Source organism: Arachis hypogaea, chromosome 12 (assembly GCF_003086295.3).
Source record: "Arachis hypogaea cultivar Tifrunner chromosome 12, arahy.Tifrunner.gnm2.J5K5, whole genome shotgun sequence".
In the NCBI taxonomy this organism is placed as follows: Eukaryota; Viridiplantae; Streptophyta; class Magnoliopsida; order Fabales; family Fabaceae; genus Arachis; species Arachis hypogaea.
The window spans coordinates 118,702,152-118,726,478 of record NC_092047.1 but is presented as its reverse complement, the minus strand read 5'-3'; the positions used below and the strand labels follow the sequence as shown (position 1 = coordinate 118,726,478).

The following is a 24,327-nucleotide window of genomic DNA, read 5'->3' as shown; positions in this document are numbered from 1 at the left end:
TTTAGTGCCATAATCTGTACGACATTATTTTATGATGTATAACGTGAGACTCATTTGTCATGTCATTGCCGCTAACAATATTAAATAGTCAAAAATAAAACGAAAGATCAACTAAATACATTTTTTACAATATTAAAAATATAAATAATATAATTAATAAATTAAAGACTAAATTAATATAATTTATAAATCTCAAAAACTACTTTAGAGTAGAACTTTTTTTTTTTAATCTATCCATCATGTAACATGATTGTTATCTCATAAATGAAAACCAATCAACATAATAATACATATAGTCATCAATTTGAATAATAAATTATCCTTTTAATTAATTAAAACATAACATTTTTATTATTTTAATTAATATTTTAGTTGATATTATTACACTGCATAAATATATAAAAATATACAAAACTTAAAATTAGAACATTAATAAAAATAAAATAATAATAATAATAATAAATATAATTATAATTTTTATTACGTATAAATCACATTGCATTGATTTAAAAATAATTAAATCTTTACTTTCTTATTTTACAAACACATTTTTATTTTTACTTTTATTTTTAAACACACTTGACGAGTCCTAATTAGTAATTACATGCACACAGCACACAAAAAGGTAGCAAAGATTTTGAGGACCGACTAACGTAATTCATAATAATTTATTTATAATTAATTAAAAAGGTTGAAAGAAATAAGAAAGAGGGCAATGGCTAGTTGGCTACCAAAGCGGTAATTAGAAGGAAGGAGAGTTACGTAAACACCAAAATGTTGTTCATCTCTTTCTCTTCCTATAAAAATTCAATGACACTCTTAATCACTCTCTCTCTTTCTCTTCCTTCGTCTTCTCCTTCTTCTCATTTTCATTATTACAAACCCTAAAATGTAACCGTTCCCCCAAAAAAAAAACAAAAAACAAAATCGGAGATTCTTTTCAGCTAAACACCATGATCGTGCCTTCTCCGCCGTCACTACACGGCACCTCCTCCGCCGTCCCCGTCATCGTCACACGATCAGTGTGGTCATCGAATCTCGAATCGGAGTTCAAGTTGATCCGTTCCATCATCGGTTCCTTCCCTCTAATCTCAATGGACACAGAGTTCCCCGGCGTCGTAGTTCGCCGCCTCGCCGATTCCAACCTCCGCCGCCCCTCCGCCCACTACGCCGTCCTCAAATCCAACGTCGACAGTCTCCCAATCATACAGATTGGACTCGCTTTTTCGGACAACAAGGGAAACCTACCGAACCTCGGAACCTCAGAGAACTTCATTTGGGAATTCAACTTCAACGACTTCGACGTGGCGCGTGACCCTCACTCGCACGATTCAGTCGAGCTTCTCCGCCGCCAGGGCATCGATTTCGACCGTAATTTGAGATTCGGCATCGAGTCGAGGCGTTTCGCCGAGCTCATGATGTCGTCGGGGCTCGTCTGCAACGACGACGTTTCGTGGATAACGTTCCACAGCGCTTACGATTTCGGATACTTGGTTAAGATGCTGACGCAGAAGCAGTTGCCGGTGGAATTGGGGAAATTTTTGGGGTTGGTTAGGGTCTTCTTTGGGGATAGGGTTTTTGATGTGAAACACTTGATTAGGTTCTGTTCAAATCTGTATGGAGGATTGGACCGGGTTTGCAAGATGTTGAAGGTGGACCGGGTTGTTGGAAAGAGTCACCAAGCTGGTTCAGATAGCTTGCTGACCCTGCATGGTTTCCGGAGGATAAGAGAAGTTTACTTCGGTAAAGAGGATGATGCTGGTTTGGCTAAATATGCTGGGGTATTATATGGTTTGGAAGAGATTTTTTGATATTTTTCCGAGTTTTTCTTTTTAACTTTTTGTTTTAATAATTGTGTAGACTTTGCAAGTGGTTAGTCCTTAATAATGAAAATTTCCTTTAAATTATGCATGTATGTGTAGATGAGCTTCGATTTTACGTTTTGATTGTGTTTTTGTTAATAGTAGATTGATAGCATTGTTGTTGGAAGTGTGCATTTTAGAAGTAATGAATTTCAAGTAGAGTGGGATTTTAACGCTTAGATGAGGAATGCTTTGGATTCTGATTTTTGCTTCTCAGGCAACCATGGATGATGTTGTTGAGGCCAATTTTGCTTCAAATGGAAGCAGAGGAAGAGTCACTGATGGTTTGTAAGTCATACTTTACTCACATCTTCAAAGGGGGCAGATTTTCATCTATTCTTAGGGCTACCTATAAAACTTGTACATGATAATAGAGTAACAAAAAATGTTGAGCACATGAATGCAAGCAGTTCTGGCCTTACTTTATGCCTCAAAAATTGTACGTTCTGCATATACTCATTACTTAGTAGTTAGTATTATATACGATTGAATAGATATTTTCCAGAAATGTTTGTGCTAATGTATACTCAAGAATTCAGATAATGTTTTATTGAATCATATAGCTATTTCTGCCTCGGAAAATAAGATTGTGTCTGATGCAGATTCATTACTTAGTACTGTGCAGGTTGATGTAGTTTTTATTAGAAAATATCAATTCATCTTTAATAGTAGTGTTTTCTTCCTCAGAAGAGACTAAAGGGATGCCCTATCCAAGTATGCATTGGCTCAGAAGCATTTTAGTTGAGTTGAAACCATCTGTTGACAACAACCTTCCCTCTTTTTATTTTGCTACTTTGATGATTTTTGAAATGCAAGAGCTGCTTAGTTGAAGAATATAGTATAGAATAGTAAATGCACATGCTTCTATGATTTTGGATGACTCCTAATTCTTTGGTTGAAAAAACTTAATAACTGAAGAGCTTAGCATGTATACCATGTTCAAATGTCCAATTCTAATATGTTTTGATTTTTGGATTACTATAGCTAAAATTTCATTGTCTATTCAACCTTCTATCCAGTGAGTCTTTCGTAGTCATAGAGTAGAGCTAGGATATTAGTGCAGGATTTCTCTGTAGATTTATAGAACAGAATTGAGTCATCCACAAAAAGGTGGCTAACTGCTAGACTTTTTCTATAAATTTGAATACCTTGTATCATCTTATTTTGCCCTGGGTAGTATGAAAAAAAATCTTCTCCACAAAAAAGAGAGAGGTATGGAGACAAGAGTTCTCCTTGATGGATTCCCCTTGTTGGCTTAAAGAAGTCATAAGGTTGTCTTTCCATAAGTACAGAGTAAAAAACAATAGTGACAAGTTCCCAAATCCAAAATATCCATCTAGCATCAAACCCCATTCTCTCCATTATAAACTATAGGAAACTTCACTCAACTCTATCATTCGCTTTGCTCTTGTCCAATTTAATGGTCATCTCATATTCCAAACCAAATTTCTTAGTCTTTAAATAATGCATACATTCATGAGTCGCAAGAATATTGTCAGAAATCAGTCTACCGTTCAGGAAAACACTTTGATTGAGGTTAATAAGATCATTCATAAAATGTTGCAATCTATGCACTAGATTCTTTGAAATAATCTTATAAAAAACTGAGGATAAACTAATTGGTCTGACCTGTGTCATGTCTTTGGCATCTGGAATCTTTGAAATCAAACATATTTAAGTATGTTAAAGCCCTTTAAGATTCTTCCTCCACCAAAGAAACTTCCCTGCTGCTCTAAAAGACATCATTGCATACTACATCCCAAGAGAAATAAAAAATTTTGCAGTGAACCCATCATCACCTATAGGCATGGCAAGGATGGTTTTGGAGGCTATTTTTCCCTGCAGGAGGCGGGGACCTGTATAAAAAACAGGGAGGGAGTGGGGATAGAGGTCCCCGTCCTGTGAGTACCTGTATAATACCATCGTAAGAAATGACTAAAATACCCTTGATTTATATATTAGTTTTACACTTTCAAAAATTCTAAACCGTCACTTCTCACCTCCCAGTTCATCAAGTTTGAAAACCTAAGGTAGCGTTTGGTGGAGAGACAGAGATTAAAAGACTGAGATTGAGAGACAGAGACTAAGAGACAGAGATAGAAATAAATTTTAGTATTCTGTTTGGTGCAAAGTGGAAGACGGAATTAGAACAAGAATGAAACTCTAATTTAATTTGTACAAAAGGTAAAATTGGAATTAATTAATTGAAATGAGAGTATTTTATGTATAAAGTGTTATTAAAGTTTCAGTCTCTGTCTCTAAAAATTTCAGTCCCCTGTGTCTTCACTTTTTGGAGGTATTGAAATACTGAAATTTTAGGGATAGAGACAGAAATTTTAGTACCAGGAGCCAACAAACATGATACTGAGTCTCAATCTTTCAGTCTCTGTCTCAATACTTCAAATCAAACGCTACCTAAGCGATTCTCTCAATCTCAACCTTCCCCTCATCGCTGCGGCGCCGCCACCCTCCTCCACCTTCACCGCTGCGCTTCCCCTTCTTACTGCTTTCCCCTCTTGATCTCAAGGTCACTGTTCACCACAACAGTCGCATGCCTGAGAATCCTGCCCGAGGAGAATATTGCGTTGCACTGTCACGCGTCTCACCCAGCTGAGGAGGACGTCATCGTCATGCGCCTGACTGAGCCGAGGAGAATGTCGTCGTAACCACCCTGACCCAGTCCGAGGATAATCGTCGCGTCAGAGGCAACACCGTCGCGTCAAAGAGCGTCGTCATCTTTGTTGCGTCAGAGGAGGGTCATCTTTGCCGCTTCCAGCAAGATCGTTCTTCATCGCGCCCATGACCTAGCGGAGGAGAACGTCATCGTCGTGCGCCTAATAAGAGAGAAGGGTCGTGGGGCTGCTGCATGCAGAAATAACGTTCGGTAAAGAGAGATTGGAGAAGAAAGAGGCGACGTTGCTGATGGAGGTTCTGGCATCAACGATGTTACAGTTGGCGAAGAAAAAGGTGTTTCTTCTTTTTTTCAAAACAGATTTAATTTCTTCTTTTCATAAATTGATTTATTTACTACTAACAAATATTGTTCTAATTTTTTTCAAATCTGCTTCTGTTTTTTTATGAAGGTTGAGACGGGTTTGCAGAGGATCTGGTAGTTTTTTATGGTTGATGGCTGGTTTGTATAAGGTAGGGTAAACAGTTTTAGATTTGGTTTAAATTTTGTTTTTGGTTAGTGATGGCTGGATGTAAATTGGTGTTTGATGTGGCTGGTTGATTAATTTGGTATGTAGTTGTGTTTGACTGAAATGGATTTAGAATTGAATGAATGAATTTGAAAGTTTTGTTGGTTTAGGTGTTTTTTGGTGTCCGATTGATTTGGTTTGGATATGGTTTGTGAACTTATGACTGAATGTTGCTGGTGATAGTGCATATTTCTATTATTTTTTTAGTTTTTTTAACCCCCGTTATCCGATGTGACGACGGGGTGAGGACGGATTATGGGTGGCGGGGACGGGGGATCCTCCCGTCCCATGGAAACATGGAAATCCGTTACCATCCCTAATCACCTGGAGCTCTTGGAGAGCAAACACTGAAAGTGGCTCCTTTGTTTCCTCCATTGATACTGGTTTCAGCAGCCTACGCTTCATAGAAGCTGTCACTTATATAGGGCTGAAATTATCAAACACCTTTCCAGGATCAAAGTGATTAGTGGATGAAAATAGCTCTTTGAAATAGTTTTCAGCCATCGAGGTGATGTCTTCAGGATCTGACACTACTACATTATTTCTAATTAATCCCCAAATTCTATTTGTCAATTTCTGGCTTGAAATTTCCTAGTAATTTGTCTCTCTCTTTTAGCTACTTATATCTCGATTTTTCTCTCCAGTTCTTGTCATTTAACAACTCTTTCTCTAATTTATTTATGATGCAACTAATTCTTTCAATTTTCATGTTCATTATTTTATATTTATCCTCTCTCATGAATTATTCATGAATGATTTTTGTGGATGTATAATATTTTATTCTTTTCGTTTTGGAAGTAAAAAAAGGATCTTCAATAGCTCAATGCTAAATTGAAAAATTTTAAGTTTGTCATATTTTCAAGATTACTTTCTATGAAAAAGCAAATAATAATAATAATAATAATAATAATAATAATAATAATAATAATAATAATAATAATAATAATAATAATTCTCAAGGTCTCTTCAGGTCACAGAATGAAATATCCTTTTCGTAGAAGGGAAATTATAATACGTAACTTATTGTTAACTAAAATTGTTTTATTTTACTATTATTTATTAATAAAACGAAAACTTTAAGGGAGTTTTGAACTACATCAACAACCTTTTTTATAGGCCAACTGAAGAAGTTAAAGAGCAACATATAAGGTTACATTTTAACCGAAGACTTTAATATAAGAAGAGATTATTTCATTGTCCATAAATATATGTAAACAATAATGAGTAATACTCTTTCGAAACTTTGAAAGAAAAAAATTATACACTTTTCTTTCGTTAATTTAAGAATCGAACTTCAAACAGAATACTTAAGAAATTAAGTCATATACGTATAATTAGATGAAATGACACTAGTATTACTTTAAGTAAGTATTAGAAAACAATCACGTTAAATATATATTAAAATTAATCACTAAAATTTATTAGTGCGTAGTATATTTTAAAATATAAAATATATATTAAAAATAAATTAAATTATATATTTATACATAGATACATAATAATTTGATTTTGATAATTAATTTCAGTATGTAAATAAAATTTTTTATTAAAAAAATACTAGAAAACTAATACATTTAATATTTAAAAAAGAAAATTAGTTAATATAAGACAAAAATAGAAAAAAGAAGTATTAGTCATCTAACATTTCCTATATGATCATTTCTCAAGGTTGACTATCTAAAATAAATTTTAACAATATATCGTCAAAATCATACATAGTACATTCATTTCCGAATGGACATTATATTAAAATTTGACTATAATGTATTGAAATTTGAAACTTTTAAAATGTTTTAATACATTAGGATATTGGTCAGCAAAACCTTAATATATCATTATTACAATAATATTATTGGACTATTGGTCAACAAAATATTTATGATTACATTTGTTAATTCAATTCCATATTAGGAGTTTTTGAAATAAGTATATACTAATAAGATTTATTTTTAAAAAAAAATCAAGGCATTTAATGATATTCAACATCATAATTCATTTAGTATTTTCTGATGGAAATGGTTTGTTTTAAAAATATTAATAAGTGCCTTTAAAATACTTGCTAGCATCTCATTACTCACATAGTCAAAATCAAGCCTTAACATTCAAACGTTTTTCTTTGAAGAGAATGCATTTTGTTTACACATATTATGACTTAAGAAAGAATCCAAATTTTGCGGCACAATTTTTTTCTTAAAAAATGAATTTAATTATACTCAAAATAAAATTGACCTCATTCCCTAACAAAACGACAAAAGACTATACCCTTCAAAAAAATAAATAAATAAAATACTAGTAAAAACTAAAAAGTAAAAACTTTTGTTATTCATATTCTATTGCATTTAGTGCCCCAAAGCACGTACCCATTTCTCACTATTAATATGTATAAACACCAATAAGGGTAGCAATAAATGGCACCCAATAAATTGGACTGACTGAATTATACATTACATTTATTTCTAAAGCCTGTAAAAAAATACATAAAAAAATAATATAGTAAGATAATAATATATATTGGGATTTGACCCCACCAAAACCTGCCCTTAAAATAGAGGTATTCAACTTTCTCCCAATCTTATGTCCCCACAATTTCTTTAAAATCTTCCCAATCCCATCTCTGATTTTGTCCCATTAATGCTCCCTCTCTATGGAGTTATTATTAACACACAAATTTTCACAACCTCCAAAATTCATTTGGAAAAAAAAAAAACCCAATTTTTTTTCCAATTTTTTTCCTCCACCACCCTCAACATCATTTGAAAAATTTTTATTACACTCAAAAAAAATTATGCTCAAGAAAATGAAGTTTCTTTCATCACTTCTCAAGAGCAAAAGAATTAGGTCTTCTTTGCCATCTTGTCACCAACAACCTAGAACACTTTCTTTCAAAGCTTTAGCCAACAAAAACAACAATGACATGTTCAAAACTATTAATTCAGCCTTTGACATTATTGATGAAGATTTAAGCCCTGAATTATCCCTTTTCACTGATCAATCTTTTGAGTGTGCTACTAGCTTCTCTACATCTTCTGAGGATCATGATCCAATAGAGACATTGATCCATGAATTGTGTTCGGATAATGATGACAACAACAACAACAATAGGATTTTCTTTGAGCTTGATGAAACAAGTTCCATTTTTGAGGCTTCAAAGGGTCCATTATTCAAGGATAGTGTTGTTTTGTCCTTGGATTCTAATGACCCTTTTGTTGATTTCAAGAAATCAATGGAGGAAATGGTTGAAGCTCTTGGATTGAAGGAGGATTGGGAGGGTCTTGAAGATCTCTTGTCTTGGTATTTGAAGGTTAATGAAAAATCCAATCATGGCTATATTGTTGGTGCTTTTGTTGATTTATTGGTAGGTCTTGAATTTTCTATTAATAATAATATTAATAATAAAAATAATAATTCTTCTTCTAATTCATATTTATCTCCTAATATTCTTTCTTCTCCTTCTCATAATAATTTATCTTGTTATAGTACTTTTCAATCTTCTTCTTCTTGTAGCACTAGCACTACCCTTTATGCTTCTAATTCATGTATTAGTGGCAGTTCTTCATTGTTGTTAGAACAAGTTAAGGAAGAGATTATTCTTCATGAAGATATTATTGATGAGGCTTCATCTTCCTCTACTAGAAATGCATAAGGTATTAGGAAGTTGAATGTAAATTTTGAATAATGAAAAGTATTATTATTATTATTATTATTATTATTATTATTATTATTATTATTATTATTATTATTATTATTATTATTATTATTATTATTATTATTATTATTAATTTTCAACGTCTCTCTCTCTCTATATATATATATATGGAAAGATTTTTGTATATTTGTGAGTGTATATTTAATGTGTTTTTTTAAGAAATATTCATGGTCACACATATTTGTTAAAAAGGTTATAGAATTATATATGCAATAATAATAATAACAATAATATATAATAAATATTTTTTAAGCTTATTGGATTAAATGTAATAGACCAACAAATAAATATTTCCAACTTTTATCTAAATTATATTGTGAACTTTCTGTTTTGGTTAAAAGAAGAATATTAATTATCATCTTATCATCTCACATATATATATATATATATATATATATACTTCTAAATGAACAAACAATAGAAAAATCATCTGTAGTTTTCACTGCAGACAGTCTAACTCTTTTTCTCAAATTGAACATAGTTTGATTTGAAAATAATAATAATAATAATAATAATAATAATAATAATAATAAATGTCCGAAACATGAATATAGTGAAAGGAAATGAGGTCTTGTTAGGTGATGCTTTTGCTTCAACGGCAATCTCTCATTTATGACATAGAGTTATATCGTGGCAAAAGAAAATTAAAAATGAAAAATAAAAAATTTATTAGGTTATGGGGACAAAACTTGTTAAAATGCAACATAAATCTTGTGAACTATAGACTTCATGTGACTATGTTATGATTTCGTACAGACAAATTAATGATCCATATATGATATAATAATGTGACGAATTCTTGTTTATAGTGACAATTTTGGTGTTTTCTCCATAAAAAAAAAAGATATATAAGCTTTAGGCAAATGCATACCATATACACTTGTAGCTGCATCACTCGTGGGTTATTACTTATTCCCTTATCTAATTTGTTATTTAATTTGAAAAAAGAAAACACTTTCGAAAAATAACAGCAATAACAAATTATTATCCTTAGAATACATGCATCTTATAAAAATATAATTTAAATAACTTTTATGTATGGAATAATGTTTGAATAATTTAAATAACAATAAGAAAGATAACGAAAGACTAATTTACTTTTTGAATAAAAACTCACATGTAAAAATATGTTAAATTATCTAATAATTATTAATTTTATATAAAAATAACTGTAAGTTTTTATTTACTCTAAACGAAAAATTAAAAATTTATTTATTATTTTTTCTTTCAATTTTTTACCTCTTACGCATTTTTTTAAAATTGATGTTTCTATTAATCCAAAGAGCCTAATCTATGTAAAAGGTCCAAATTTTAAATTTTCGTGGGAAACTCATTTACCCATAATCGATTTAATACATTAAAGACTAATTTTGCTAAGTTACGAACAACTGAATCTATGATCCTTTTTATATGAGATAATTGTTTGAAGCTAAATCTATCCAAAAGATGTCTACAATTTAATATAATTACTCCAAAATAATTTTAATATTTCTGGCCGTTCTTTTTTTATTTATTTTATTTTTGTGTCAGAATGGTGAATTAGATAACCTCCAACTTTTGGTATTATAATATCATAATACTCACATTATAAATTCACGCATCCAAATTTATAGTCCAGTCACAAATTTGGATGTACTTTTACAAGACAAAGATTACTATTAGACTAAAGATTTGCATTACTTTTATATGCATGTGAATTTTTTTTAATTTAAATATAATTTATGAATGACGTTTCATCAGAAAAATATAATCTGTCAATAATATCTTATGACAATATTACATGATTAGTAAATATTATTATCATATTCTGATTTAAAATTTAGTCAAATTTAAAGTAAGTAAAGCTCAATTAACATATAAGAGATTCACTGGTATTTACTTGAACTTATTGCGGAGGTCGAACTCAATAAACTAACTCCTGCTATCTCTCATTTATTTATAAGAGAGATCTCAACAACCTCCCCAAACAAATGAGACGGTTATCTACCATTAAAAGTAGAGCTACTAAAAAAATGTGGTTACATATTCTATACTTATAATTAAAAATATCTTAACATCTTTAAGTATTCTTTGAATCTAATTTAAAAAAAACCGCCGCAGAAGAGGTCGGACAAACCACCCTATACCGTCGTGCAGTTTGCGTCGTTCCTGCAGTCTCGCATCGCGCCAGTCGTGTAGCCCCTCCCTCGCACCGGCGATTTCTCCCTCTCAACGTCGTCATTCGTGACATATAGGGGACACACAAGTGTGTTAATTTTCATACATCCATCACGCCTCACAAGATCGTAAATAGAGACACTCCCTTCACATACGTTGCGTCCGTCGTCCAGTCCAAGACCGCCATGGCTGCCGCTGCCTTCAACGACGTCGCCTCCCCCTACATAGGTATAGGTCAAAGATCGACGTAAGATAGCACAACAATAATTGTGCAAGCAATTAGTTTAGTTCATAATACTCTAATTATTGTACATGCAAACGTAGCTTACTTCAAAAATGGCCTGTTTTACGTGGATGATCATTTCACTATAACTATGTAGATGGTTGTTTGAAGCCGGAAGAATGATTGATGAGGATGGAGTAGCAGACGGTTGGGAGAGAGAATGTTTGGGTAAATTCTATTGGTAAATTAGAGTTGGGATGGTTAATTTTTTTGTTGTATTAGACCAAATTTAAAACTCATTATATATATATTATATACATTATCAAAATTTTTCGTTGTCTTTCTACCAGAATTTTCTTTTTAAATGTAAAAATAATAAAATTTGTTGGGATAAAATATAAATTTTTAATTTAAATTTTCAAAAAGTGAATTTGTCAGAAGTAAATTGTCAAATTTTATTTTTTATTTTTTTACAAAGTGAATTTATGGACGACGAATTCTATTTTTTATTTTTTTAATTTCAAAGACGAATTTGGCAACAGCAAATTATTTTTTTATTTTTAAAATGTTAAAAATACAATTCGTCGACGTGAATTGTTTTTTTTTTCTTTTAAAAATACACTATGCTAAAGACAATTTCTAAATATCATATATTAATGACGATATTACACTATTATTCTGAAAATCACTAAATCTAAAACCATATACAAAATTTTTTTTTTTTGATGATATGAGAGAAACCATATACAAATTAAAAAGTGTGCAGAAAGCCTAGTCTTCTTTTTTTTTTTTGGTAATATAAAGCCTAGTCTTCTTTTTTTTTTTTGGTAATATAAAGCCTAGTCTTCTATTGCAGAAAACTCTATGGCTTTTTGGATTATTCAGCACTTTCCATTACCCTTGACCCAAAAAAAAAAAAAGCACTTTCCATTACCTAACCTTGATGTGTCATAAGCTTTTCTCCAACGAATTAAGCAAATGAAAGTACTTGAGGTAATAGTAGCTCATAATAAGCCGTTTTTAAAAATATAAATATATTTAGTAAATCAAATTAAAAATAAATTTTAATAAATAAAAATATCAAAAATTATGTTTAGCAAATTAATTTTTATTTTTTAAATTACAATAAATATAAATATAAGAAATTAATGTATAAAATGATATTAATTTTTAAAATTTTAATAAATATAAGTAAATTTTAAAAAATATCACCTTAAATTCTCTTAAAAATGACAAACACAAGTACAAGTAACTTTTTTAATTTTTAATTTACCAAGCGTTTGTGTTTTTAAAAGAAAAATGTTTGTAAAACCAAACTTCACTATTATAATATTATTTTTTTTTTGGTTAAAGGGAGGAGGACGAATTTGTTGAGAAGCCATATGGACAATTCTGATTGGTTGATACTATAAGGAGGAGATCGCCAACTGTGCCTATGCTTGGCCTCCCGATGAGCGACACGTGTCTGGTCCGATTGTATTCTAGCTTCAACGATAAACCCAAGCTGCACTGTACTGAACAGAGTTATTATATACCTGGTAACAGTGTTCCGGCAAGAATTGGTTTTTTTGCTTCTCTCTCTATCTTTCAAATTTCAAATTTATCATTCTCCCTCTCTCTCTCATTGCCGATTTTGCTTCTCCTGAAATCAAATCTCAACTCATGCACTACCAAAGCATGAATTTTCACTCTCCGAACACATGAGTGAGTAAAGCGAAGAAGTCAATTGAAGAAATCGGAAGGTAGACAATTTTACCTGAGTATAGTTGGATCAGAGTCTATTTTTTTGAGAAAATTAAAACATGCAGTTTAAAAAGTATTTGCTATGGCTTTTGCATGCTCTTGCACACCAACAATCTTGTTATTTATTTTTTGCCTAATAGAAACATTCCTTTTAAAGTTAAAATAGGATAATTTTTCCATATAGTAAGAAACATATGGATGTTTCAATAAATAATTTATAGGAAAAAATTAAAATCAAAAAATATAAATTAAAAAATATCTATTGTTCTTTTTGCTTTTTTCACTTTTTTGGATTGTTCCTTTGTTGTTTTTTCCTTTTTTATTTTTTTGTTTGTAGTTCGATCATTACTTTCTCTGAGATTTTTAACATATATTCTTCTATCATTTATTTTAATTTTCTAAGTTAACTACTCATTTCATCCTTGTTAGTTTGAAAATGTGGTTTTGGTGTGTTTCGAGCTTTTTAGTATTTGTCTACACTATAATTAAGAATTATTTGTAGAGATTATTTATAAAAATATCCATATGTTTTTTATCAATGGAATGGTTATCTTATTTTAACTATAATGTTTCTATTACCTCAACAATAGATAATCAGATTATTTGTGTGCGTTGGCATAGAAAAGTCATGACAAATCTTTCTTTTAAATCGCGTGTTAAAGTTTTCTAAAAAGCCAGACTCTAATCTAACTATACCAAGTATAAGAATTTTCTGCCTTACTCTCGCTTCCGTGCATCGTGCTGGTTGGTCTCCCTCTTCTCCGCTTGGATTCTGCCTTCACATCATGAGGTAAATCTTTTAATTTTTTATAGTTTTTCAGTTATTTGATTATAACCTGTTGATTTGTTGTTTCTACATGATTATGGTGAATTGAGCTTCTGTTTAGAAATTGTTGATTCTGTTTTTATGTTGCTGTAAATTTATATTGTAGAATAGTGCATAGGCTCTATGAATTCAGTTGCTGTTTTGTAGAGTTGGTGCAGTTCTATATTGTCCAACGGTTATTATTTTATTTTTGTATTTTATTTTAGAAATTGAGAATGTGTTTGTTAAGGTGACAATATGTATTTTTTTTTCATTTTTACTGGTAAGATATTAATTATTTTATATTTTTTATCTTCGCAGGACAAAATCAACGGTATGTTTTACATTCTTTTCTCTTTATTTTTTTTAAATATATTCAGAGAACTTCAGTCACTCGGTTAAGTATTTTAAAATTTTCCCAATGAAAGCAAATTTCTAGTTATACTAGAGCAAGTTTGTGCCTTCACTATAGTGTCCTCGAGCCCAACAGAATGACCTCTGATATTTCAACCATTATTTTCTCTTATCTAGCTTTTGCACCCTACTCACTTTCAAGTGAATAGCTGAGTTATATCTAACTTCTAGTATTCCTATTTTATTGCTTCTTTAATGTATTCTAAATTTCCTTGTGATTTTGGTTTGATATAGTTTTTTAAATTAATTTTTGAAAATTTTAATGGATTTATATTTTTTTATGTATATGTTAAATTTTTATGTTTTTTATTTCATTTTTTATCTTCATTAGTGAAAGCATTATCATTGATGTATTTAGTACGCGATATTGTTAAATATTTTTGCGAGTAGTTATACCAAGTTATAATTTTATGAATTATTTTATTTTAGTTATTTTGTCCTTTACATCACATGCGGTACAAATATTATGTATTGTTATATCAAATTATATTTTATAAATTGAATTTGAACCAGAAAAGACTAGTTTTGGGGCTATAAAGTGTATAATTTAATTGTCGATTTAGAAGGTCATCGTATAAATACCTTAAAAACAAAAAAAACTACAAAGAATTATTTTGCACATGGTGTTGAGGTTGACTAATATAACTTTTTTTTAAAAATAATAAAGATTTAGTTAATAGGTAGGATTTTCATTCGATCAGTGAGAGATTTTATGATGATTATAATTATTTAAAATTAGTATGTAATAATAAAAATGTGGATGTTATGCATTAGGTTATATGACTGCTGTTGAAGACCTTCATCATACAAATACTTGACCACTCGCTGATTGCCTGGTTGAGGTTATGTTAATTTCCGGTAAGTATAGATGATCTGTGTGTGAACTGCTTTGGTAAGATCAATGTCTTGAGATAAAGATTAATTCTGCGTGTTTTTATGTGTTTGAAATAAGAAAAAACAGGTTGAAAGCAATCTTTTCTGATTAGGATTGTCCATGATTCCTTAAAGGTATATGTTTGTTTAGTAATTTTACTTAATTTCAACAACCTAGAAGAATTGATTTTCGATAATTGGAATATGCAAAATAGATCTTTATTTGTGGATTCAAATTGTGGAACATAGGTAACTATGAATTAGACTTTGTCGTACTCTTTAGTTTATTGGAGAGAATGAATTTAGGGAGGATTTAGTTTATTACTTGATTTGAGTAATTAATAATTAATTAAGTTTTAACGTCTGTGCAGCCTGTAACTGAAAACAACGCCAATCTGAAGACATGCTTCTTTTATGTTCTCTTCCAGGTTTGGTTTATCTGGTTATGATCTCTTTGCATATCTTCCTATGATCCATATTTATTAATTAAAGGTGTATGCATATCTTAAGTTGTGGAGGTCTTTCTTAAAATGTTGGAGTAAAACAGCATCACACTTAATATCTTGCAAATTGGTGAGATATTTAGATAGCAACCTTTACTAGAATCTAAGCCAAATTATCCTAGAAAAAAGATAAATTAATTTTACTAAATAAAATAGCAATAATAATACAAGTACAATAGCAACCTTTTAATATTAATAAGACATCTAAGGGATGGAGAAGAACGCAATGATGAAACAATAGATTATGAAACCTTTTCAGAAAATCTGGACCAAAGATTTTCAATTCTTTGTGTAGCTGATGTTGTTTAAAAAATATAAAATAATTGATCTTAGATGAATTTCAAAAAATAAATCAAAATCTAATAAAAGAAAGACTCATTAATTACACTTACTTTATTACCATTTCTTTCAAATTGTAAAAACTTGGAACATAGAGAATTTTTATACTTGCATATAGTTCGATTTAGAAAATTAAATCACTTGATACCAAGAATCTCGTTATTAATTATTGGGCTAGTAGAAGCTTCTACTTGAAGAACTTTAAAATAAGATAACATTTACATGTGATATGAAACATATGGATGATTCCATAAATAAACCCTACAAAAAATTTAAAATAAAAAAGATCTACTGTTCTCTCTATTTTGGATTCTTCCTTTGTTGTTTTTTCGTATTTATTTATTCTTTCATACTTTCTTTAAAATTTTTAGTCTCTCATCTTCTATCATTTATTTTTTTTTTAAGTTAACTATGCATTTCATCATTGTTAGTTTAAAAACGTCGTTTTGGCAAGGCTTGAGCTTTTGACTTTTTATGTTTTTATTTTTTTTGGGTAAATGACTTGATGTTTTGTTTTTTGATTTTGCTATGCTGTATGAGTAGAAAATTGTTTATATTAATTCGACGTGTGTAGTTTTTTTTTTGTATTGCGCCTATACTTATTTTTTTCCACTACAAATCTAGTATTACAATACTACTTAGACCTATTGGTTCACTTGTGCAATTGAATCTTATTATTCAAATTTAAATGGTTTAGGGGGTTTTGTACTTTTTGCGACTATATCTTAAATTAGTGATGCAATTGTTGTTAATTGACTTTGCTATAATAATCAGTTTCATCCTATATTTATGTTGATCCTGCTGGTTCAAGTAAACATGTTTCAGGTTTTTCCTTCCTCTCCAACTCAAAACTCTCTTTATTCTTTTTGTAGAACATTATTGTTGTTATTTTTGGATTAAGTTATCACTGTTTTGATAGTTGTATATTGTTTATTTTTTTGATTATTTTTTATTGGTTGTTATGGATGTTGATTGTACGTGCTATTTTCAAGCTTTTATTTTATGTTTTTATAGTTTTATATATAGATTATTTGCTTGTTTCCATAAACAAGAGGTTTGAGTTTTGGGATAAATTTTTGTTCTATAGTTTAACATGATTTTGAATTTTAAACTATTACAAAGTAGAGGTAGATTTACAAAGTCAACTCCAAATATTACATCTGATGTAATTATATCAAGAGTTTTATTTTTAAAAGTGAAAATATAATGAAAGGAAATGAATATTGAGAGACAGATGTTCTGTGTGAATTTGCTTATGATGACCTCGTATACAAATCAATGAACAGAGCTTTATATGATTTGTTACTATATTTCATTCGTCAAAGATGTGAAGTTATCATAAACAAATCTTCCCGAACATGCGTCTCTTGTTGTCCGTTTTCATTTCATTATGTTTTCATTTTCAAACATAAAATTTTATTGATATGATTTCATCAGATCTTGATATTTATGATCAACTTTGTAAATGTACTTCTTAATGGGAGTTTGGAATTTGAAACCCATTTCTAATGTTAAATTATATAACAAGGGCTCCTAGCGAAACTGAACTCTCTTTTTTCGTTGTAAACAATAATTCCTGCAAGTAATTTATATATAAATATATAAGAATATTACTATTGAAAAAAATATAAAATAAAAGTTTGACAATAGTACTTAGAATTAATTTTTAAAGCAGCCAATGAAAAATCAATCGTAAATGAATAGAGAATATACAGCGATCAAGACGGTGATAACATGTTATAGAAATAATAATAATAATAACAATATTCCAGAGAGAGTAGAATGAGAATTTTGTGTTAGTGAAGGAGGAAGTGGCTGAAGCTTAGTGAAGCTTTATGAGAAAGCGATATTTATTTCATGCAATTAGTATATCATGAAATTGGCTAAATATCTTGAACCAGCAACATCAACATGAAATTGAAACTGATTACTGGAGACATCTCACAAAGTTAACTAACAATTTTATTATTAACGGCTAGTTTTGCAACGGCTAGTTTTTCTTAACGGCTACTTAACGGCTAGTTTTGCAACGGCTAATTAACGGCTAGTTTTGCAACGGTCACTTTAATGAACAACAACGACACAATAATATTGACTAATTTCAAATCTTACATCAGAAATAAATAAAACAAACTACATCACATACCAGTAATACGCAATAAATAAATAAGAACATACTACATAACTCTACGAATACAAGGAACCATTAAGTAAACCACTTGGCCATTATTTTCTCACATGCAATCTCATGAAGAGCTCGTCGTTTCTCACTCATTGTAGACGTGTCAGCATTAAGTATTTGCATATCCATTTCCCTTTCTTTTGCTTTTATCTCCATTTCTTTAATATACCTCTGAGTTTGTAATTCTTGTTCTTTCATTGCCGCTTGAATTTGTATCTCCTTCTCTTTGATTGCCATCATCTTTGCTCTATGTTCCTTCTCCTCTTCTCTTTCTTTTTCCCTTTCCATTAGTTCCTTTTCTCTAACATTCTTAATATCTTCCATGAGAGATAATTTTTTGACAACCGATGATTTTCTTTCGCTAAAATCTTTAGACATCTGTGCTTTTCCCTTACCTCTTCGCTTGCTCTTCTTTGATCCTTGTGGGCGAACGGGAGAGTCCACACCGGGTTCGTCAGCCAACGGTGTTTCTGGGTTTGATGAGGATGAGTATGCTCCAGTTGCACTAACCTTGGTTCTCTTTGAGCCGCCACTCTGTGTAGGTAGTTGGCCTCTCCATTTTTGCTCCAATCGAAGCATGTTCCAATGCCTCTCAAAAGTGAACATTTGACCATAATTTGTGGAATAAAGTTTATAAGCCAACTCCTTTATATCATCAGCGTTCGAACCACTCCTTATGTTTCGACTAGCTTGATCGTAGCAACCAGCAAATTGTGCAACAGCCTTGTTGATCTTATACCATCGTTTCTTACATACAACTACCCCCCTTGTCATGTCGGTGCAAAATTCTACACAGTAGCTATGAATTCGACTCCAAAATGTTTCCCCCTTTTGATCGGTACCAACTACAGGGTCAGTTGAAATATTTAACCATGCACTGATCAACATCTCATCCTCTTTCCAATGCCAGTGTTGAATACTATCTTGCCTCCGATCTTCAATATCATCATTGAGGTCGATAGCATCTAATCCATGAGGGTTGGCAAAATCTGAATATTGCGAATTTGGACTAGATTGTATAGGAGTCTGAGAGGATGGGTTAGAAGAGCCACTAACACCAGATGAGTTATGTCTTGATGCACTAAATTGAGTTGGAAACGGCAAGGAAGTTGGAGTAACATTTCCGATAGAAGGGTTAAATATGGATGAAAATGGTAACTGGGGTGTTTGTGAATTTTGATTTTGTGGTTGGAATATAGGAAATTGATTATTATAAGGAGTTTGAAAATTGAAATTAGAGAGATTTTGTGGATTTGGATTTTGAAATGTATTTGGTAGTATGAAGTTTTGATTTGGAACTTAAGAGTTTGAGGTTTGAGATTGTTGGGTATTTGGAATTTGAGGAAAGTTTTGTAAGTAATTGAAGAAAGAGTTGAGTTGGTTTGGATCCATTTTTTCGAACAAAAAATAATAGTAGCAGAATGATGATTTTGTGAACTTAGAAGAAGATGAAGAAGAGTTGTAGAGAGTGTGAGAATACAAGTGTATCTAAGTGGTATATATAGAGTAACAAAATATTAATTTATTAATAATAACGGTAACATAGTAACGACTAGTTTCTAACGGCTATTTTTACAACGGCTAGTTTTACAACGGCTAAATTAATATAATAATATAAATATAAATAATATTTAATATTAATTATGATATAAATAATTAATATAAATTATTAATTAAATTAATATTTCATTATTTAATTTATCTAATTATTATAATTATTAGTAACTTAATTGTAATTTAATTACTTAATTAATTATTTGTTAATTATTTAATATAAATTATTAATTAAATAAAATTATCAATATTTAATTTAATTAGTCATTATAATTATTATTAAATTAATTATTATTTAATTATATAATATAATTATTTAATTAATTAATATTTTATATAATTATTTATTTATTTTTTTAATGCCAAATGGCAATTGTTTATTACTTTATAGGAGTCCCCATTCAGAGGGACTCCCTCTTCTCTCTCTCCTCTTGAAAAACGTGAAGGACTTCACGTTAATTCTCTCCAACGGTTCAATTTCTTCTTTTTCTGACTAAACAGTAGCAGGGCTTCTTCATTGGAGATGCTCTTAGAATCTTTGAAAGGAAAAATTTAGGAGACTAGTAACTTTGTTAAATTCTGCTCAGCATGTAACTAGCAAAAAAAAAGTGAGTCATTAGATAAAATTTCATGCTAATTTTACACTATTAAAATCATTATTAATGACTATTTAATGATTACAAATTACAAAAATTGTTAGTTCTAACATTGCTCTTTTTAAAAATCATAACTATCTGTCCCGCTTCCATTTTGAATTTGGGACTAAAAATCTTCAAAAAGCAACAGCTCATGGTTTACTTTACCCTTAGAAAAAATAGGGAATAAAACAAAATAGAAAATGAAGGGTCAGTGAATAGGGTCTATCATATGCATGCATATATGTAAATGAATTAATGCATATATGCAGAAGAGAGAGAAGGGGGGGATTCTGCCGGCACCATATCCGCCGGTAATCAGCCGTCAGCAGGATAGAGGCGGCAGGCGTGGCTTCGTCATAGGGAAAGGTGGGTCCCATAGAGTCACACGCAAATGTTTTCTTGTTCCTAAAAAGAAAGGAAGACAATTATTATATACCCACCAAAACAAACATAGCTTGAAAATGATCATTCATATTTGATTCCGTCGCTCACTCACTTGTCCTTCTCATCCAACTACATTAATTTACCATGCACCACCCACCATTTCCTATTCCGATTATGTTCAGGGTTTAGCTAACGGAATTACTCATATAAAAACATTTCAAATATCATTTTTTAAAATATTTTTCATTAATTAAAATTTAATATATATAATCTATTAAAAATCGTATTTTTTTGTCAAAATTAGATTGAACAAATTGGTTTGGTTAAAAAATTTATGAACTAAATTTTAAATTGGTTTAAATTAATATTTTTTTATAAAAATAACTATAATATCTCTATTATAAAAAATTATTAAAATCTTTTATTTAAATTTAAAATTAATATTTTAATAAAAATTTTCATTTGAACCCACTCAGCAAGTTATACATGTAACGTTGAATTAAGTCAGCCATTAACCATAATTTTAAAGGAAATAATATTAATATTTTTATTTTTTAATAATGTCAAACTATTTATGATTTATATTGTATGTGTCCATAAATTCATAAAAAAAAGTGACAATATCGAAATAAAAGTGATAATATTTATTTTTTAATTTTAATAAATAATCAAATATTCATATATAATTTAGAAAAAATATCAATTCAAAACAAATAAACAATTGTTAATAAATATCTACTATTGAAACAATAATTCATCGTTAATAGTTCATCAAAGTTTTCCAATTCGTTACAAGCTCACCAATACAAGTTATCATGATTCATGACTCAGCCACATATTCCATTCTACTATAATATCCTTTGCGTCTTTTTCCTATCTTTTTATGGGCTTTTTTGTCTTTACGCACCATGCAAAACGACAACAATTTTACTTGCCACCGATCCGTACATGATAGACTGCTGTATCATTAGAGTAGCTAGTACATGTGAAAATTTTTTAATACTATATTTACCAATAATGATTAATAATTAATTAGTTTCTAAGTGAGATCTACTCTAATAACTAATTATTTGGCCCACTATTATAATTATTATGTTTTTTTAAGGTTTCATTTTTTTATATGTATTATTTAGTACAAGATTCTTTTGCACCGATGATATGTAATTAAGTGTTATTATTTATGCAAATAAAAATAATTTAGATATATAATGGAAAATTGACAAACAATGCATAATTAAATGTTAAATAAATCATTTTATCCTAAAAATGTATAAAATAAAATAATTTTTTTAAGAGTTTTGTTTGTCTTTGTCTCAAATATGTCGTTGCAAGAGAAGGGGAGGAAGGGTTGTGTGTGAGACTGGTAAAAGATAATAATGATGTACTTGCAAAAGTACAAAGATTCTGAAATAATATGTCAGGTCTTTGTGTACAGTGTTTATTATTTGACCAATTTTATGGTGTTTATAAATTGTTGTTTAAATTTTGTTTAATTTATTTTTTATAATAAATTTTAATTTTATAAAAATTATTTATTTTTATATTTTTTAAGTAAACAATAATTTTCAATTTTTTTTAATAAATAAACATCATCTTTTAAACATCATAATATTCACCTTATTATTTTGCAGGATTTGGACAGAAGTCCATAGAATTGACCCATATTTTGTACATAGACCAAGCAGATTGAAACCATAAATTGTAATACTATATTTATGAAACTTCGAATTAAATTCTCAACCTCCTCTCATTGAAATGCATCGGAAGCATTAAGTTGCATGCCTACATATATTAGTCTCTAAATTATGGTGATAGATGGTGAGAGAAAATGCATATGCATTTCAATTCTATTACTCATTTCTATGCTGATCACCGGATTGAAAGGAAAAATATTTTTTAAAAAATAAATGTAGAAAATTAATTTTTAATTAGTAAATATTAATTATTTTTTATTTTAAAGTTTTTTTTAACTTTCATGTTTAAATGTTTTAAGATTTAAAATTCAGATTTCAGAATTAAAATATAAAATTTGTAATTTAAGATAAAAAATAATTTAAAAATTGAATGATATTAATTAAAAAATTAGTTCTCTAGTAGATTTTTTAAAAACATATATTTGACATGTATTTTATTAAAAATTAGTATTCACATTAAATTGTTGTTTAATTTATAATATTAAAATATAATTAATTGGTTGTTAATATTTATAATTAATATATTAAATATATTTTAAGAGTGAATATTATTAAAGTATATACCTGGAGTGAAATAACATATTAACATATGAGGAGAGTTGTTGGTACTAAGAGAAGAATAGAGAAATAGGATAAGAAAACGCCAAACAAAATGCGGAAATTTAATTTGAATATGGAAGTGAAGGAAGTATTGGACTTCTGTATGGGGAAGAGTGGTGTTTTACCTTGTTGTGGGATCAGATGAAGCAGAACTCGGACCCTGCGAGTTGTGTCTCTCAGGATGTAAAAAAAAATTTACGCAGATAAAAGAAAACCGAGGATCCGAATTCCACTTTTCAGATTTCAAATTCCATCAGCTACAAATTGGACCATGCGATTTGTGAAGCCAAATTTCATTACCAAAGAACTCGCATGGTCCGAGTTGTGTACTCTGAGTTTTTTCAATTTTTTTAACACAAATCGGACCCTCCGATTTGTGTACTCTGAATTGTTTTCAACTTTTTAAACACAAATCGGAGGGTCCGATTTGTGTACTCCCATATTTTTATAAAAAACCAAAAATTACCATGTTAAAGTGTATCACTCATGTTACTTCCATATCAAAATTTTTTAGCCACAAAATGCACTATAATTAATTAATTATGGTAGTGACTCCAGCAAGCTAAAGTACCAAAACTATAACAAAATACAATTTAACCTTTTGGAGAGCAGAAAAGAGTGTCTGACTCTACCTGAAAATAGAGGTGAGATTTGTCTTTAGGTCATGGAAAGGACACAATCTAACTAAAAAAGAAATCTAAAATAAAATAAAAATCAAGATAAATGAAATGGAATAATTAAAACTTAATATAGTTTTTTTTTAAAATTTATATTGTTGAAATAAAATAGAAAGGATGGGTGTGTGAGGGATGCAAAGTGTGAGGAGGGGATTGAAACACGATTGCCCAGGAAGGTTTATGTGTCTTCTCCAATTGGACAGATCTTATCTCATCTCTCTCTCTCTTTCTGCATGTATCTCTTCATTGGGAAATGAAGGCATCTATCTATTAATATATTTTAATTATTTTTCCTCTTTCATCAAAATTCAATTTCATAAATATGAAGTTCAATTTTTATGTATATAAATAATGATGTTATCAACTAATGAACTAATTCAACATTAAGTATAAGAATTAACATAAGAATCTTTATTAAGAATTTTACATAAAGATTTAATAATAATATATTGTCATATTAATAAAAAATATTTATCCTATATATATATAAGTTTTAATACATAAAAACTAAACTAAAAAAGAATATAAATAATGTTACCTAAACACTATAAGATTAATGACCATAAATTATTATTATTAACATGTGATTATAGATGTAAATCTTATTTAATCACGAATATTTTGAAAAAGAGTTTCATTTTTATACATTTATATTATATAGAAATTTTACATAATTATTTAATAAGATTTATATATTTAATTTTTTTTAAATGAAGAATTTGAAATTACAAATTAGTTATTTAAACTTAAAAAATGCTATATACAGAAAAATA

The 24,327-nt window shown here is 29.4% G+C and overlaps 2 protein-coding genes and 1 long non-coding RNA gene across 5 annotated transcripts; all 3 read left to right on the top strand.

Moving 5' to 3' along the window:
• The first annotated feature begins 655 nt into the window (after window positions 1–655).
• LOC112728800 (probable CCR4-associated factor 1 homolog 11) lies at window positions 656–1,907 on the top strand. Its single transcript, XM_025779103.3, has one exon. The coding sequence runs from the start codon at window positions 954–956 to the stop codon at window positions 1,809–1,811; it is 858 nt and encodes a 285-aa protein (XP_025634888.1). The 5' UTR covers window positions 656–953; the 3' UTR covers window positions 1,812–1,907.
• Window positions 1,908–7,129: 5,222 nt separating this feature from the next.
• LOC112729485 (uncharacterized) lies at window positions 7,130–8,705 on the top strand. Its single transcript, XM_025779663.3, has one exon. It carries the CDS (start codon window positions 7,707–7,709, stop codon window positions 8,703–8,705), a length of 999 nt encoding a protein of 332 aa, XP_025635448.1. The 5' UTR covers window positions 7,130–7,706.
• Window positions 8,706–12,707: 4,002 nt separating this feature from the next.
• On the top strand, window positions 12,708–22,349 carry LOC112728797 (uncharacterized). 3 transcript variants are annotated; one of them, XR_011869053.1, is made up of 6 exons: window positions 12,708–13,681; window positions 14,018–14,030; window positions 14,885–14,968; window positions 15,063–15,118; window positions 15,355–15,411; window positions 22,215–22,349. It is a non-coding gene; the product is annotated as an uncharacterized lncRNA (long non-coding RNA). The 3 variants fall into 3 exon arrangements; XR_003166329.2 differs by lacking the exon at window positions 22,215–22,349 and having other exon boundaries at window positions 15,355–15,492; XR_011869052.1 differs by lacking the exons at window positions 14,018–14,030; window positions 22,215–22,349 and having other exon boundaries at window positions 12,710–13,681; window positions 15,355–16,480.
• The last annotated feature ends 1,978 nt before the right edge of the window (window positions 22,350–24,327 follow it).